General features: G+C 46.1%; 2 protein-coding genes across 3 annotated transcripts in view; one reads left to right on the forward strand and one right to left on the reverse strand.

The window, feature by feature from the left end:
• The window catches only part of phactr2 (phosphatase and actin regulator 2), a 60,639-nt gene extending 53,131 nt beyond the window's left edge, over window positions 1-7,508 (reverse strand). Inside the window, exon 1 of the mRNA XM_029250810.1 lies at window positions 7,185-7,508. Coding sequence (XP_029106643.1) covers window positions 7,185-7,299 — 115 coding nt within the window. The 5' untranslated portion in view covers window positions 7,300-7,508. The remainder of the gene's footprint in view (window positions 1-7,184) is intronic.
• Window positions 7,509-13,344: 5,836 nt separating this feature from the next.
• LOC108932830 (uncharacterized) lies at window positions 13,345-16,101 on the forward strand. Of its 2 annotated transcripts, XM_018749443.2 has the most exons (6): window positions 13,345-13,644; window positions 13,839-13,874; window positions 14,032-14,322; window positions 14,469-14,565; window positions 15,680-15,729; window positions 15,943-16,101. In XM_018749443.2, exons 1-6 carry the CDS (start codon window positions 13,560-13,562, stop codon window positions 15,957-15,959), a joined length of 576 nt encoding a protein of 191 aa, XP_018604959.1. In that variant the 5' UTR covers window positions 13,345-13,559; the 3' UTR covers window positions 15,960-16,101. The 2 variants fall into 2 exon arrangements, with proteins under 2 accessions (XP_018604959.1, XP_018604958.1); XM_018749442.2 differs by having other exon boundaries at window positions 13,345-13,874.
• Window positions 16,102-16,504: the final 403 nt, after the last annotated feature.

Below are 16,504 nucleotides of genomic sequence, written 5' to 3' on the forward strand. Positions count from 1 at the left end.
AGGCGCTTTCTGTCCTTTCATTGGCTTATTTGTAAGAACCTCCTGAGACCCAGCAAAGAGGTTCTTTGAATTAATTTCTAGGAAGTTGTCCCAGCCCCACTCCGGAACACGTGGTGTCTTTTAAAAGTGCAGAAAGTCCTCTCTAAGGTGTATAATGAGTCAGCATTGTAGCCGGTACATATGTCCTCTAGAGAGGACAAAAATGAATGACTGGAACTCAGGAGAATAATCATACCTTAATTTTATAACACCAATAAAACATCATTGTGAAGAGTCCAAAGAATGTGGCTAATAATTCGTAAGGACTGGAAAGCAGTCATAGATTAGCACCATATTAGACAAGCCAGGACCGTATGAACCGAAATCTAATTCTTACATCAAATGACGTTATTATATTTTGAAGATAATGAATTCCAGAGCACAATTAGTCATGTCTTACGCTCACATACAATGAAAGCAGAGAGCAGGGGGCTGTAGGTGCGTGCATCATGCACTAGTTATTTTTGAAAGTCTTGTACGTGTGTTAAGACATAATTAATCTGCTTACAAAACCAAAAGCCCAAAATAGTGCTGGAGAGGGAAGCTGTCTTTCATCTCAGATTACCGAGACTGGCCCGAAGCATCGCGTTGAATCATCTGTTAATGTAATTCGACTCCCTCGCGGAGATCCGCCCTTTTATTGTGCTCTACGCCGCCACCCACACGCCGTGTCCTTTGCAGTTTATTGGCACGATTGCCCGCGGTTGCCTTCCAAGCAAAAGCATTCGGCTGAGCCGCGGCAGCGCTGTGGAGGGAGGCGGCGCCACGTTTCTGCCGCCGCCGCCTCCATGGGCCTTGAGGCAAAAGAAGCCCGGCTTGGGAAACCGGCGGCTCGCCGTCAAGAAGGAGGGGGCGGCAGTGTCATTGACAGGGCTAGAAGACGGGGCAGGATCGGTCAAGCCCAGCAGACCTCGACGCCCCCAAGGATCCTCTCAAACCGTTACAGCAATACTGCGGTAACATTCACGTGCTGTCACAGTTGGCCTCCGAAGATGAGCTTGGGCCAATGTTTACCTAGCATTTTCACGAGGAAATTTCGGCTGGAGCTCAACTAGAAACAGCGCATTAAACCACGTCACCAGTACATACTGGGAACAGTTTGTCTTTGCTTTGCTTCAATTATTACTATTATTACTATGTTTATTGTCTTTTCTTTTTCACCAGCAGGGAGCCCATATGCCAGGCAGCACGTTCAGACGGGGTGGGAGGTGGGGTCATTTCAGGTGAACAGGGCATGTGAGGTACACCAATAAATCACAGTGTCAGTTCTGCATCCTGCGATGGCTTGGACTGACCGGGAGCATCGGCAGACACAGGTGCCGGACTGGATCCATAACAGCCGGCCATCTGTTCCGCCGGAGCCGCAGCATTAGCTACCGGTGTTTTAATTACCTGCTGTCACTGTCCCAGAGTGCGAGCATCCAGTTCGAGGGCTTTTTAAAATGTTCTTATTATAACTCTTGCAATATGGATAAGAGACTGTTCCATACAAATTCCTAGTGTGGCACTGCCCAAATTGCTCTCTACTCATTTTTACCTGGGTAATAAGCTACTCGAGGTGTACTATGGTATTTCCAGCGAAGAACATCGAATGCAATTCATAGTTTTCTTTACAGTAAGGACAGTAACCGTGTGTGATTTTCTATTCGTTACATCACACCTACGGCTATCTTGGTCTGTTTAGGTAAAGCTGTCCTTCTGTTGAAGAATTCCACGGAAAATAGCGATTATGACAGCGGGGTTTATTTGAAACCTCTGCAAGCACCCGAGTCGTTGGAATGGATTTCAAGTGTCGCTGTCTGAGGGAGTTGGAAATGAACCAAAAAAGGATTTATCGTACCGTACTAAAGGCCGGGGAAATTAAAAGGTGTCGATGTCCTTAATCCTGAGAGGGTGCAAGTACCATTGTGGCAAACTGCGTGAAAACACACCTTCGGAAAAAAAGGCGTTAAATTGCTGTAAAAAATACACCCAGGGGCACGTGGGCCAGCGAGGGCAGAAGTGAAGTGACTTCACATTTACATTTAGTCATTTAGTCACCTTCCATGGGAAGCACCCTTCAAGGGCCCAGGCAGCTGTTTTATTTCCATTAATTCCAGCAACGGGGCACAACCTGTCTGCGGCCTGAAACTGCGCGTAACCGCGGAGTCCGAAACGGAATAATGTGAGACGGGCCTCGTCGATCACCAGCCCTTTGCTGTTCCGAAACCCTGCTACCCGTCCCACCAGAAGCACGTGACAAATTCGGAGACGTGCCGCAAAATCAGCGCTGTGCTCATCTGCAATTTAGATTTATAAAGGCAAATGAACAAAAAAGAACAACTTGACTTCAGTGAAATACTGTTTAAATGGAAAGGTGACGGTGACACAGTAAATGTCCCAGGAGAGTACTGCCCCCAAGTGGCTGCACTGACAGCATCGAGTGCACAACGTCAACTGTCTCACACACACACACAGGCTGAAGCCACTTGTCCCAAGCGGGGTCGCGGAGAGCCGAAGCCTAACCCGGCAACACAGGACGCGAGGCTGGAGGGGGAGGGGACGCACCCAGGACGGGACGCCAGTCCATCACAAGGCACCCCAAGCAGGACTCGAACCCTAGACCTGCCAGAGAAGAGGACGAGGCAAAGCTCGCTGCGCCATCGCTTCCCATCAACTCTCTCTGGATATCATAAAAAAAGTTGTGTCTTGACCCGAATGGTGGAGACACAACGTCCAAGGGGAGGAAGCGGCTTTCAAACGATGCGAAAAACAAACTCAAAGACATCATCTCTGCTGCATTTCTCAGAGCGCAGCTTCCACCCGAAGGATCACAACTGTTCTGCTCTCTTGTTTAACTGAGCGACAGAAGGGCCGCTCTTTCGGGAGTGCAGTGTCCCAGGACAGAAATAGCACCAGCGAGAAGCCACGTTCGTGGGCAGGAAGCGGTTTTCAAACTGACGGGTGCCATGACGTCAGTTCGTGACCTTTCAACAAGCCGACTGTCAGCAGCCCGCAGGAGACACGGCCTCCTGCTCGGGGCTCGCACCTCCAGCTCTTACGCTCACTTTCGTATTGACAGACACGGTCCTGAGCCGAAACATCTGCACCAGCAACTATCGTATTCGAAACCATCTCTCATACCACCTCGGTTTGAGAACACCGGGCGAGATGTTAACAACGTCATATCCGAGCACAAATCAGGTCAATCGACTTATTTCTCTTTGCTTGAAAGTCTTGCGCCGAAAATCACATTTTCACGCGTAGGTGAACGTGAAAAATCCACGTTTGAAAGTAGATGAAAACCAAGAGTGTTCTTCGCCATCTGTGTTTTCCCGGAACTCGAGGTCAGGAGGCAGCGCGTGCGCTTTCTCTCTTTCTTTAACACCCTCCTCCTTGACTTCTCACAGAGGCTCTACAGGACCAAGGGCGCCCCAACCCCTCACTCCTTACCGCGGTTTCAGAGCACAAGTCCTAAAACTCCTCTCGAGAAAGCTCTGACCGCATGCTCCTCATTTTAAAAAAAAAAAATGGTACTGTGGGATTACAGCCACCACCTTGCATCTGAAACACCTGGGCTTGAACCCCTCCTCCTGCTTTGGTACCTGTGGTCAAGGTACTTACCCTGAAGTGCTCCAATAAAAATTACCCCGCTGTAAAAACAGGTAAATATCCGAAAGCAGCTTAGCGTACGAACCTAAGAACTGAAGTTCCTTGGAGAAGTGTGTCGGAAGACTTAACAAATGATTTTAAAAAGAAGCCATTACTGATCTCTACAGCGCATCCCCTTTTACGGAGTTGACATCTGAGCTACAGAGTATGATCCTTCCAGAATGAAGTTATCATTTAAGTCCAATAAGTTCATGTAGCCACGTTCGGAGCGTGGGGGGTATGCTTTGTACGTCACAGCTCTGGCGATCGGGGGGGCGCGGGAGCACAGCGGCACAGCAGGTTTAGCCAGATCCTGCTCTCTGGCGGCTCTGGGGTTTGAGTCCCGCTTGGGGTGCCTTGCGATGGAGTGGCGTCCCGTCCTGGGTGTGTCCCCTCCCCCTCCGGCCTTACGCCCTGTGTTGCCGGGTTAGGCTCCGGTTCACTGTGACCTTGCTTGGGACAAGTGGTTTCAGACTCTGTGTGTGTGAGCTCTGGCAATCCAGGGGAAGTGGGCGGTGGAACATGACTGACTCTCTGCAAGTGGACAGCAAGGAGACGAAGGTGACGGGTACACTGCACAAATGGAGGGAGAAGCGACAAGCGGCAGTCAGCTAGACCGCTGCAAATGTCAAAGCAAAAGTTCTAATAGCGGCGATGATGTATTCGTGTGCGGTCACGCACGCAGCGAAACAAACAACCTGCCTTTTCTTCGGTAGCGTGTCAATTGCGGACATGGCTTTGCGATCCGAAGAAGGGACTCTGCCGTTCTCTTCATCCAAGCGCAAGGGGGCTCTCGATACAGCCGAACAGTGGAAACCGAACATTTTTTAGCTTTTTTAAGCCAGTTTTGATGTTAAATTTGATCGGATCCTTTGGTCGGTTTCAGCAGTATATGGATGGAGCCTGAGAGAGAGGAAAAACACGAGCCCTGCTGTGCAACACAATGAAACGTGCGGTTCGCAGGTGCAAAGACGTAAACTGCCCCATGACAGCGAATAACTGGTTGTGTCACCTTTAGCTGCAATGACTGCAACTGCAAACATGTGAAACCGTAAGTTCCTTCGAGTAAAACCGTCGGCTCGTTTCCGAGACGCCTCTCTGTGGTCTCGGGGCCCCATCTCCTGCGTTCCATTTCCCACAGCAGACTCCTCCGGCGAGACAAGGATGGCCAGAAAGGCATCACCCTGAGCTCCGTAATGTTAAACAAGGAGGGATTTGCAACAGAGGCAGTGGCGGATTCCAAACACAGCCCCTCACCTCACCATCTATGGGACACCGTGGCTGCGGTGCTGGGGAATGAATTATGGCCCCCGCATGACTCCATGAGTCTTCCCAGGCCTGCTTTTCTTCCTTCTTCACAGCGCATGCTGAGAAAGTGTAGCGAAGGAGGAAACCCTGCGATAGGAGGACACGCTGTAGCATCAGCCTCGGGAAATCTGCAAATAAAATCTGCAGACACAGCCTTTTGAAATCTAGGCGTCACATCGGAGGACGTCTTAACGCTCCATCGTTCAGAAGCAGCGCCGGCAAATCAGGCCGCTGATGTGCGTCAGCTGAGGACCCAGCGAGCGTGAAGAGCGCATCTCTGAAAAAAGGATGGTTTCTTAACATCACAAACCCGACGCCGTTTGCCAAAGCAGCTTATAGCAATTTACCCATTTAAACAGCTGAGTCGGTTTTACTGTACCAGCTCAGCGTGGTTCCCTCACTCAATGGTATTACATTAGCTACAGGGATTTGAACCTACGACCTTCTGACCGTTGTACTCGCCGTCGACTCGTTTTCACGCAACTCTCCGAAACACCCCAACAACTGTGAGGCTTTGCAAATGTTAATAAGTATTAATATAATATTAATAAGGATTAGACAGCACCAAAAGACGTTAAGAAATCTTGAATAGTCAAATGTGAAATGACTATTATAATTATCTGATCTTATAATCCGACACAATTTTAATTCGATACCGAGTTCATTTTTCACTGTGCAGTAACTAGAATGCTACCGAGAACATTTCGACAGAACGTCCTCATTTTTTGCTCAAGAGTTGGACAACCCTGCTGTGTACCGCAGTAAATGCCATGTTAACAGACAGCAGAAAACAGGAACTGGTTTTTTTTTTTTTTTTTAAAAAAACTTTTTCGGTTTTGGAGATGGAGGTTACAGACAAAAACCTTCTTCAGAGCCAAATCACTGAAAGAGAAGTGAGTTCTGTCACAGCTGAATAAACTGCAAACCAAATTTTGATCTTAAGACATGAAAGGTTTGTTGATTGTTCTTCCAAACTGGTCATGAAAATGTATTTTGTTACCATGACCTTCACAAGAAGAAGGTTCCTCTCATGGTAACAAAATGTAACTTTCTTCCGCTAGAAAAGTTAACATTCGACATGCACCATAAATGTTATGAAATAATTTAGAATATCTACCCCCCCCAACCCCCACTGGAACTTCATACAAAGTGCGACATCTTGAACTGCACCCTTCTGCTGTTTTACCTGCATTCACTTCAATTTTATTGACTTTTCGGAGCGCTGCACAAAGCAAGGATCGCGAGACAGAAGAGCAACAGCAACAAGTTGTATCAGACACAAGTAGCAGTTTCTCACCATCTCTCCATCACCACTTAGTTCATTAGTTCAGTACGTCATGATGGTAGAGCTCTGAGAGCCACGTGTCACACGCGTGTACAGTATTACACGGCATGGATACGGCTCACGTGTAACACACACAGCTGATCCGAACCCACCTGTGAGGTCATGTCAGGTCGTGCGTGGTCATGTGTCACTGACCCGCCATCAATGCTCTTCCGCTCTTTCATTCCTGCATTTTAATTACAAGCTTTTTACCGCCTTTTCGAGGGTCTCGTACTCCTCCTCGCTTTGCGTTTTAGCCCCCCTTCGCTGCCGTTGTACTCTCACTTTTTCTGGGCTTCGCTTGCCATTTTGGGACGCTTTATTCCTGATTTGCGCCAGTTTTATTCCCCAATTTACAGCTGTTTTATTCCAAATTTAGGGGGTGTTTTATACCTCGATTTGCGCCAGTCTTATTCCCCGATTTACGGATGTTTCGTTCCCGACTTACGACTGTTTTATTCCCCGATTTACGGTGTTTTATACCACGATTTCCGGCTGTTTTATTCCTGATTTGCGCCAGTTTTATTCCCCGATTTACCACTGTTTTATTCCTCGATTTGCGCCAGTTTTATTCCCCAATTTACAGCTGTTTTATTCCAAATTTACGGGGTGTTTTATACCCCGATTTGCGCCAGTTTTCTTCCCCGATTTACCGCTGTTCTTTTCCTGATTTGCGCCAGTCTTATTCCCCGATTTACGGATGTTTTGTTCCCGACTTACGACTGTTTTATTCCTCGATTTACGGTGTTTTATACCACGATTTGCGGCTGTTTTATTATTCCACGATTTGTGAGTGTTTTGGTCCTCACTCAGTTCGAGGAATTTTACCCACAACCTCCTGCCGGCGTCGTACTCCCCGATTTGCGGCCGTTTCATTCCCTACCTGAGCAGGCCGTCGGTAACCTGCTGTGGAAGATCCGCGCCCTGAAGCCGGACGTGTCGCTCTGGGAACGGAGCCTCTGCAGGGGGAACACCGGGGGGAACCACCTCCTCTCCATCGCTCCCCTCCGCCAACTAAGCCTTAGGGCTCGAATCCGCACCGTCCCGCTGGACCCCCCCCGCCGACACGACAGTCTCAGTCCCTGCGGGGCTCCGGCCGCCGCCGCCTCCCGCACAGAGCGCAGCGCCCGGGGTTCAAGTTCATGTCGGAGGTGAACTCAGAGTGGCGGAAGATGAATAATTTAGTGTTCTGCCTCCGTCTGTGTGTGTGTATGTATGTGTGCACCCAGCTGAACACACTGCAATTATACATTGCCACCTGCTGGCTGCGTGTGTGTGTATGTGTGTGTGTGTATGTGTGTGTGTGTGTGTGTGTGTGTGTGTGTGGGTGCGCGCGCAGCGGTGTGTTCATTTATTCAGTCCAAATGTTAATAAACTATTAAGTAACTGTTTTTCCCACGACACATTATGACGCATTTTCTCTTCCGTGCTGCTTGTTATCAGCACGCTACTCTTATAGTCTAGTACTAGGAGCTATTTACCCTGTTTACTATATATTTGCTAATGGGCTCTGTGGTACTGTAGTGTGGGAGCATCTTTTTGCTTTGGTCGTCTTTGTGCTCTCTGGTTTCCTACTGTACTGTGAGGAATACACGTCCACTAGATGGCAGTAGTACACCGGCGTGGACAGCAGTACCTTACCTTAATTTGTGCTGCATTGAGTGTTTTGCCAAAGTAAATGTATTGCAAGTATTGAGGGAATATTAATAAACTCGTGCTAGTACTGAATGTTAGCTGAGTTAAATACCTTGTTAGATGAATTGAATGTGGGACAGCGGAACAAAATAAGCCATGACTGGAAAAGAACTATCAATATATGTCTGGAACCAGAAAGGAGGGGAGTGGTGCAACTAAAATGTGGGAAGAGATAAATGGTCAAAATTAGACCAGAACAGAGTTTTTGTCCAAAATTTAAAGCAATGTCTGTGGGACAACAGTGCCCATGCCTCAAGAATCATAATCCCTACAGTGAAAAATGGTGGTGGCGGCATCATGTCCTGGGGATGCGCTTCATCAACAGGAAGAAGGAATCTTGTTAAAATAGAAGGAAGGCATCATCCGCATCTCAGGCTCATGTAGAACCTGTGGCACTGTTTTAAAACTTTTCTGGGCACTTTGAAACATTTATAATGGAAATATGATAAGATACAAGCTTACTGGAATGACGTTCACTCAACCATGGAAAAGCTTGATTTGTCCCTATCTGTTTTCTGGCTGGGGGGTGCGGTGGCGCAGCGGGCTTGGCCGGCTGCTCTCTGGTAGGTCTAGGGTTCGAGTCCTCCTCGGTGTGCCTGGTGACAGACTGGCGTCCCTTCCTGGGTGTGTCCCCTTCCCCTTCGGCCTTGCACCCTGTGTTGCCAGGTTAGGGTCCGGCCTGCCGCGACGCCGCTTGGGACAAGTGGATTCAGTCAGCGGGTGTGTGTTTTCTGGTTAAATCACAACTAACATTCTGTTTTTGATGCAGTTATGGACCTTAAGCTGATTACTCAATTACACATTTTGGCAAGGAAGTAAACAAGGCTAATTTAAAAAGTATCGGCAATAATGTCTTAACCATTTTACAAATACATTGTGGACACTTTTTGACTTAGCCTTGTATTTTAAAGTTATGGTCCATACCTGTTCCCTCTCTAAGCATTTGGATGGCTGAAGTAGCATCTCCAGTTTTCTAAATTTTCTTCCAAATATTTTCTTACACAGAAGTTATATCACCGTGAAATAGTTAATTCTCAGTTTGCTAAATATCACAGAGCGCAAAATTTCAGTGCACCAGTTGTAAGAGTAAAACTGTGTAAAATGGGAAAATCGATGGTCCTGATCCTTAAATAAAGTTAACATTAGAGTATGATGGAAACATAAGGAGACCATGTATGTAAAGTATACGTTGCACCCCTCCGTATGATTAAGGACTCTTTTGCAGAAAGCACAGGCGGATAAAGAGAAGGCAAACGGAGTGTGTGTTGAGCATCCAAATGGTTCATCATCAACACGTGACGAACTCCTTCTTGATTTTTCCATTTCAGGAAGAAGCCTGGCCCTCTGAGCTCTGCCTAATTTCCTTCAATCCGGTGTATACCTTGCTGTGGCCGGTACTGTGCGCCGTCTTCTAGAACCGCCCGCATCGGACTTTCCCTACACAATGAACCATGCTCATCACTTTTTGTTCTTCACACCATTCATCGTATGTAAGTAAATAATAGTTAATTTCATTACATTATTTTTCTTATGGTTGTCACTGATTTTGGATATTTCTTCCAGCTGTCTCAGAGAAGTTAAAATACAATTCTGTGCACCGTAATGTGTGTTATCCTAAAATAATTTTTCAAAAAATAACATTTTTCAGTTCTTCCATTGCTAAATGGGACAAGCAGTGAATTAAAATGGAGAAAAACGGGTGAGTAATTTCATTACGTGGCTTTAAACAAGTTCTATTTTTTATTCTGCCGGGAAATGAAACGCAGTAAAAATGCAGTAAATTGTCTGGATATTAAAATAATATACAGGATTACATCCAAGATCAGTTTTAATTATAAATTTATACGTTTACTCTAATCAGATGCACAGAGTTAGAAGTAGATTAGCCATGGATTTTTTAAAGTCTACAAGACTGGTTGAACACTATGGGATGTTGAGTCATTGACCACTGTCCCGTGGTAAAACAAGACCCTGGTGCTATAACTATAGGAGTGGTAGCGCTGACATTTGCAGTGCGGCTCGAGGGGTCTAGTTAGATTTTTTTTTGTGGTTGTCACAACAAAAGTGAAGTGCTCTGACAATAGCAGACAAGCCCAGTGCATAACCTCTTCCTCAAACAAAAGAAACACCTGTGAAGAAACTGTAAAAGTTCAAGAGCATCAAGTGGCACCGATTAAAATGAACGTAAAATTTTTCATTTACTGAGCACAGCTTCTTATTTCCCTTATTTCCCTTATTTCCCTATTCCTGTACTGACCTCCAAATGCACAGAAATCCTCCTGCTGGTCCAAAGGCCTGTGCATGTCGGGGACGGCGTGACCTTCTACTGCAAGATGCCAGGAAGCGAAGCGGAGCAGGAGCCGGTCATCCATCTCCGGGGCGGCCGGAGGAATCAGACCACAAAGTGGCACTATGCGAATTCGGGTGTGGAATTTCACATCAAGCATGTTTCCAAAAATGATGAGGGAACGTACTACTGTGAAGTTCAGAGCAACAGCACATTTGAACTGAATCAAAAGAACACTTCCGTTCTTCTCCAAATAGAGGAAACAGGTGCTTCTCTATTATTATTATTATTATTATTATTATTATTATTATTATTATTAATAATAAGAAGAATAAGAATAATAATATAATATATAATAATAATAATCAAAGATATTGTTACAGAATTATTTTAACCTTTGCCTAAGAAAAAAAACTTCTACCCACGCCTCCCTATGCACAGCTATTAACTTTACTCCTTAACTTTTCCTTTTCCCGATTTTTATTGCTTTATTCCATTGACAGCATTTCAAGGTCCTCACCAGCGACGTTTTCCCGCGGTGAGAGTCGTCCTTATTGCCTTTGCTCTCCACCTTGTGGTTTTACTGAAAAGAATTATGACAAACAGGAGAGAGGAGGACAGCGATCAACCATCATCCATTGTGCTTTAAAAATGATGGGATTGAAAGGACAGGTATGTGTTTTGGACTCTTTTATCTTTCAGATAAATTATTAAGGAGTTGCATTTCTAACGTTTTAAGTCACCTTTGAAAAAGGGATTCCGATAGGATAAGACAGGACTGCCAAGATAGGACAGGACGGGACAGGACAGGACAGGACAGGACAGGGCAGGGCAAGACGAGATGGGACAGGACAAGGAAGGGCAAGGCAAGATAGGGTAGGACAGGACAGCGCAGGACAAGACAGGGCAGGAAAGGACAGGATGGGACAAGACAAGACAGGGCAGGACAGGACAAGGCAAGACGGGACAGGACGGGACAGGATAGAATAGGATAATACTTTATAATCCATACAGAGAAAAAAGGCAAAAAGCTAAATAAAGTGTAACAAGAAGAAGAAGAAGAATAATAATAACAATAAGAATAAGAATAATAAGGTAGATTTTCTCCAAAGTTCGTAACACTATAATGTGACAAACTCTGTGTGACGTATTGATTTTTTCGGAGGACTTTGTCTGTTTCGGAATGAATGCCCATCACAGATACGAAGAGCAGACCCGCCGATGGCCCTTCTACTGCAACGCATCGAGGCGAATCGATAAAAACCCTCGCGGTTCCTCCGACTGCGGAGTCCCATCGGGAAAACAACGCTGAGTGCATCACGGTCCGGAGTTTTACCTCATTTACTCTCTATTTTATCTGCTCCGAAGCTGGTTTCGGCACAAAGGCCTTCCGGTCGCAGCGGGACAGAAATTTGGCACCGAGGTGTCGGCGTTTCTCGGACTCGTGGAATGCTGGATGAACAAATATTATTCCGAAAGAGCCCCATTAAAATCATCCTCAGAAATAAAGAGCACCTGCAAGCAGCGTTCGACAGGCGTCGTGTTTACGGGTTTCAGCTTTTTAAGAGGAATTTCTGCCGCTTTTCTGCATTTCGCGACTTCTTCCACCTGCTTTGCACACGACCGTACCGCAAACGGTCAGGACAGGTGTCCAGATGCTAATAAAGGAAGAGTCACTGTGATGTCTACATCATGGGAGAGGAAGTGCGGTCGCTATGACAACTGCAAATGTAGGTTAGACGGTTGTCACAGCTGCAGCGTGTTACACGAAGTTACACGCTTGGAGGGAATTACGCCAACAGAAGGAGACATGAACGAATGCAAATGTGTATCCATGTATATTTAATTGCGCCCGGTGTTTACTGTGAAAAAGACCTGCCACGCTCTGCGGATGTGTTTGAAAAGCTTGTTTTACAGCATCTTTAACTGTCAATATCTGTACAGACTGGAAACGTTCTCTTCCCACATATGCTACAGATGCCCTATAATTAAACGTGCAATAACACACATACACACACACACACACCGAAATCATATCATTATAATGGGATAATGAAAATTTAACTCATCTTACCTACGCTCATAACCTAATATATATACATATACACACACACAGACACTCTGAACCGCTTGTCCCATACAGGGTCACGGGGGGAGCCGGAGCCTAACCCAGCAAATCAGGGCATAAGGCTGGAGGGGGAGGGGACACACCCAGGACAGGACGCCAGTCCATCGCAAGGCACCCCAAGCAGAACTCGAACCCCAGACCCACCAGAGAGCAGGACCCGGTCCAACCCACTGCGCCACCGCACCCCCCTAACCTAATATACTGTATATACACAAACACACACACAATAATCAGGTTAAGAGCACAGGTAAGATGATGTAAAATTTTAGATGATGGTTTAGATTTTAAATTTTATTAAAGATATATATATATATATTAAGGGTATTATAATACATATTATACTACATATGTATGTATGTACATACAGTATATTTTATATTTATCAGGGGCATTATAAAATTTATATGTATATATATTTGATTTATATACACATTAGGGGCACCTGCTGGTGTAGTGGTTAGTGCTGCTCCCTTCGGACCCACAGGTCTCAGGTTCAAACCCCACCTCTAGCTGTAGTATCTTTGAGCAAGGTCCTCACCCTTAAGAAGTACTACAGTAAAACAACCGAGCTGCATAAAGGGGTAAATATTTGTAGGCAGCTTTGCGGAAATGCACCAGCTAAATGAATAAAATAAACACAAATGCATTCAGAAACGTTCACCTATCGGGTGGTAAAATCTGAGACGTTTCGCTCCAGTTAAAAAATACATAAATTTGAATCGTGCCTTTCACTAGAACGAAGGACATCTTCATTTGTTATTGTATTCAGAATCAAAAAACATCTTTTTTTACAGTGTCGAAGCGAGCGAATCCTTACGAAACGCTGCGTCGTAAACGTCGCTCCGAGCTGCCGCGCGTTGCGAAACACGAGGAAAGGGCCGCGGCGCCTGCGGCCGCATTTAGCTCACGTTCGCAAGTCGTACCGAACTCGAATACGTGGCCTGTGGCGGAAGAGCAGGTTCGCTCGTGTATTTCTGTCGCACGGATGGTCACAAGTCAATAAGACAAGATGGGCCCAAATTAGCCCAACCGCCTTGAGAAAACATAGAGTAAAATAAGAGCCCCAGCGGGGGATCCACCCACACGCTGAGAAAGAAAGAAAGAATATTCTGCTCCGTTCCATCGCTCTTCTCGTCACGTTCAGTTTTATGCCATTTCCAGCCTCCAGAGCTGGATTTATTCCAGAAAACATGAAAGAGAAGCTATTTCTGCTCGCTGCGCTCTTCCTCCTTTGTGCGTATTTACATGTTTTCCGCCAAACCGGATAAAAACCGTCATGCGTTCGTGCAGCCGTCTCGCGAATCGAATCTTAAAAAGGAATAATCGCGAAGAGGGATTCATTCGAAAAGGCACCTCGTTGCTTTGTAACCAAGGAGCTCCTTACATGATTAAACGGAACTGTGTTTTTTTTTTGCTTATTTCCGCAGGTACTTGGTGTAAGAAATCAGACTGGAGGAGAATAGGTACGTCCGCAGCGGCTGAAATTCGAAGGGTGAACAGCAGAGTTTCGGTCCGATTCCAAGAGGCCTTTTCCAATCTCGCGTCTCTCTAGCGACGTTGCCCTTCGGTGTGCGGCTCACATTTAATTTCTCATCATTTCACCTCACGCTCTGTCCGCAGAAGTCATGTTAATCACCAGGCTGGCGTACGTTGGAGATAACGTCACTTTTTACTGCAAGATGGCAGCGGATGCCGAAAGCGACGGGGGTTGCATAATAAACCTCCGAGGAGAAAATATGAACTTGTCGCACAAGTGGCGGGACAAGACGTCAGGCAGCAGGTTTGTGCTGAAGAACGTAGAGTGGAAGGACGCCGGGCGGTATTTCTGCGAAACGGACTGCCAGACGGCCACGGAGAAGTCCAACAGCTCGGTCGTCCTCGACGTGAACGTCAAGGAGGACGAAAAGCGCGGTAACGGCGGTCCTCCTCCTATCGTTCCTCGAGCTTTTCGAAATCTCCTTTCGTTCGCCTCGAGGGCTCTTCTGCTCGATTTATAGCTTGTCCTTTGCTCTTCTATTAAAATGCATTTATTGCACCTCACCTGATGCTGTTCGCAGGTCTCATGATCCCAGTAATCTTTGGGAGTCTCCTTGTCCTCATCTTGCCGCTGTCCTTCGTAATCCTAATGTCAAAGAGATGGCAGGTCCAACCAAGGTAATCCCTCAGCTTTTTAATTGATTTTTTTTCTTTTTTTTTAATGGACAGCAGGACAGAACAAAACTGGGGTATAAGAGTATGGAGGCAGAATCGATATACTGGGAAAATTCGAATACGTGCGGATACAAGTAAACGGGGGTCAAGCGCAGAGGTTACGATGTTTACTAGAGGTGGTCAGGTGGCACCATCTAAAAAGGTGAATCCTTTTTTAGGTTAAATCTGTCACATTTTACCAGTGGAATAAGAAAACGATTCTTTTTAATTATGCGAAACATTTGAAAAATGTCGATGTTCCATTAAGTGATGTTCAGATTTATGGATTAGCGTTTTAATCAGCCTACTTTTTGAGGACCACGATGTATGAAAATGTCATGTGAAGCTCCACAACGGCACACAGTGCACTACTGGAATTAATGTGGACGTTTTATGGTGCAGATGAGCTGACCAGTGAGTGACCACAATAAAATGTTTTAATGGGAGGGGGGGGTCCCTGGGAGGCGTGGTGGTGCGGGGTGGGTTTGGCCGGGTCTCGCTCTCTGGTGGGTCCGAGGTTCGAATCCCGCTTGGGGTGCCTTGTGATGGAGTGGCGTCCCGTCCTGGGTGTCCCCTCCCCCCTCCGGCCTCGCGCCCTGCGTTGCCGGGTTAGGCTCCGGCTCGCCGCGACCCCGCTTGGGACAAGCAACTTCATCCAGCATTTGTATCCGGGTGGGTTCCCTTCTTTACGGAGTTTTTGAAAAACTGACAGCCATCACCCCTATGCTGCAAAAACGACCTACGAGGATGAATCGGAAAAGTGTCCGCAATAGCGCTTGAACTATTAACTTTTACATTTATTCATTCAGCAGTCGTTCTTCTCCGAAGCAACATAGAGAGCAATAAAAAAAAAAAAAGTGCATTACATCAACAGAAGGAGAGATTTGGATGCAGAGACACGATTCGAGAGAATAGTCAATTTGTTAGTGCGCGCTACAGGAGTTCCTGCATATACACTTTTTTTAAAAAAAAAATAAATAATTACACTACCGGTGAGAGTCGGATACAACGAGAGCGGTGCCAGTTTGAGCTCGTTCGAAATCGAACCAATTGTTTACACTTCCCTTTCGCTTTGCAGCGCACGCGGAGAAGTTCCCGAGGAGCCGGAACCATTTTATTACGAATTAAGTGAGTAAAACATTTTAGGCACCCAGCGTTGAAGAACTTGAATGAACTGGTTACGTGAACTGAGAAACAGAGGATGAATAATAAATGTGAGATTTTAATAAGAACAACCTTGCAAGAATTCAAAGGGTCCACATGGTGTTCAGTGTTGCTGGTAAAAAAAAAAAAAAAAAATTCAAAATTGATATGTGCTAGTCTTGGTCCTCTCTTTTTCAGGAGAGGATGGGATATAACTGGAGACGTTCTGGACACGCTCCGTCTCTAGGGTCTGCGCCGTTTACCACGTTCGGACGGGTCGGTTCAGAGGCGGAGAGGTTCGCGAGCCCCGCGGAGCTTACGGCCACAGTACTTTTCATAGTGCGCTGACCCCGTCCCTGTCCCATCTCCATCACAGCAGCTCTGAAGGTGTGTCTTCCAATCCAAGGGCTGCCAAACTGACAGATGGTAAAGGGCAACATGAAATTGGAATAAAAGCTGATCAAATGTTGCTGTGACTGAGGACATTTCCATATGTTTTACTGGACTGGCTCTGACTAAACCAGTATTGGTGAAACATCTGTCTCTATGACAACAGGCTTTTTAAATGTAGGAACCTGCTTAAATAAATGTTTGTGCTGAATCCGGAGAGACTTTTTGTTTCATTTGCTAGCCGTCCTGATTTTGGGTACAATTACTGAGATGGAAGGTTGGAAATTGAAAATTTATACACACAGACGACACCGATGAGGGCATCTGGTCCAACATGCATTTGTCTAATTGAGCAATTATTGTCAAACTT

Source organism: Scleropages formosus, chromosome 4 (assembly GCF_900964775.1).
Source record: "Scleropages formosus chromosome 4, fSclFor1.1, whole genome shotgun sequence".
In the NCBI taxonomy this organism is placed as follows: Eukaryota; Metazoa; Chordata; class Actinopteri; order Osteoglossiformes; family Osteoglossidae; genus Scleropages; species Scleropages formosus.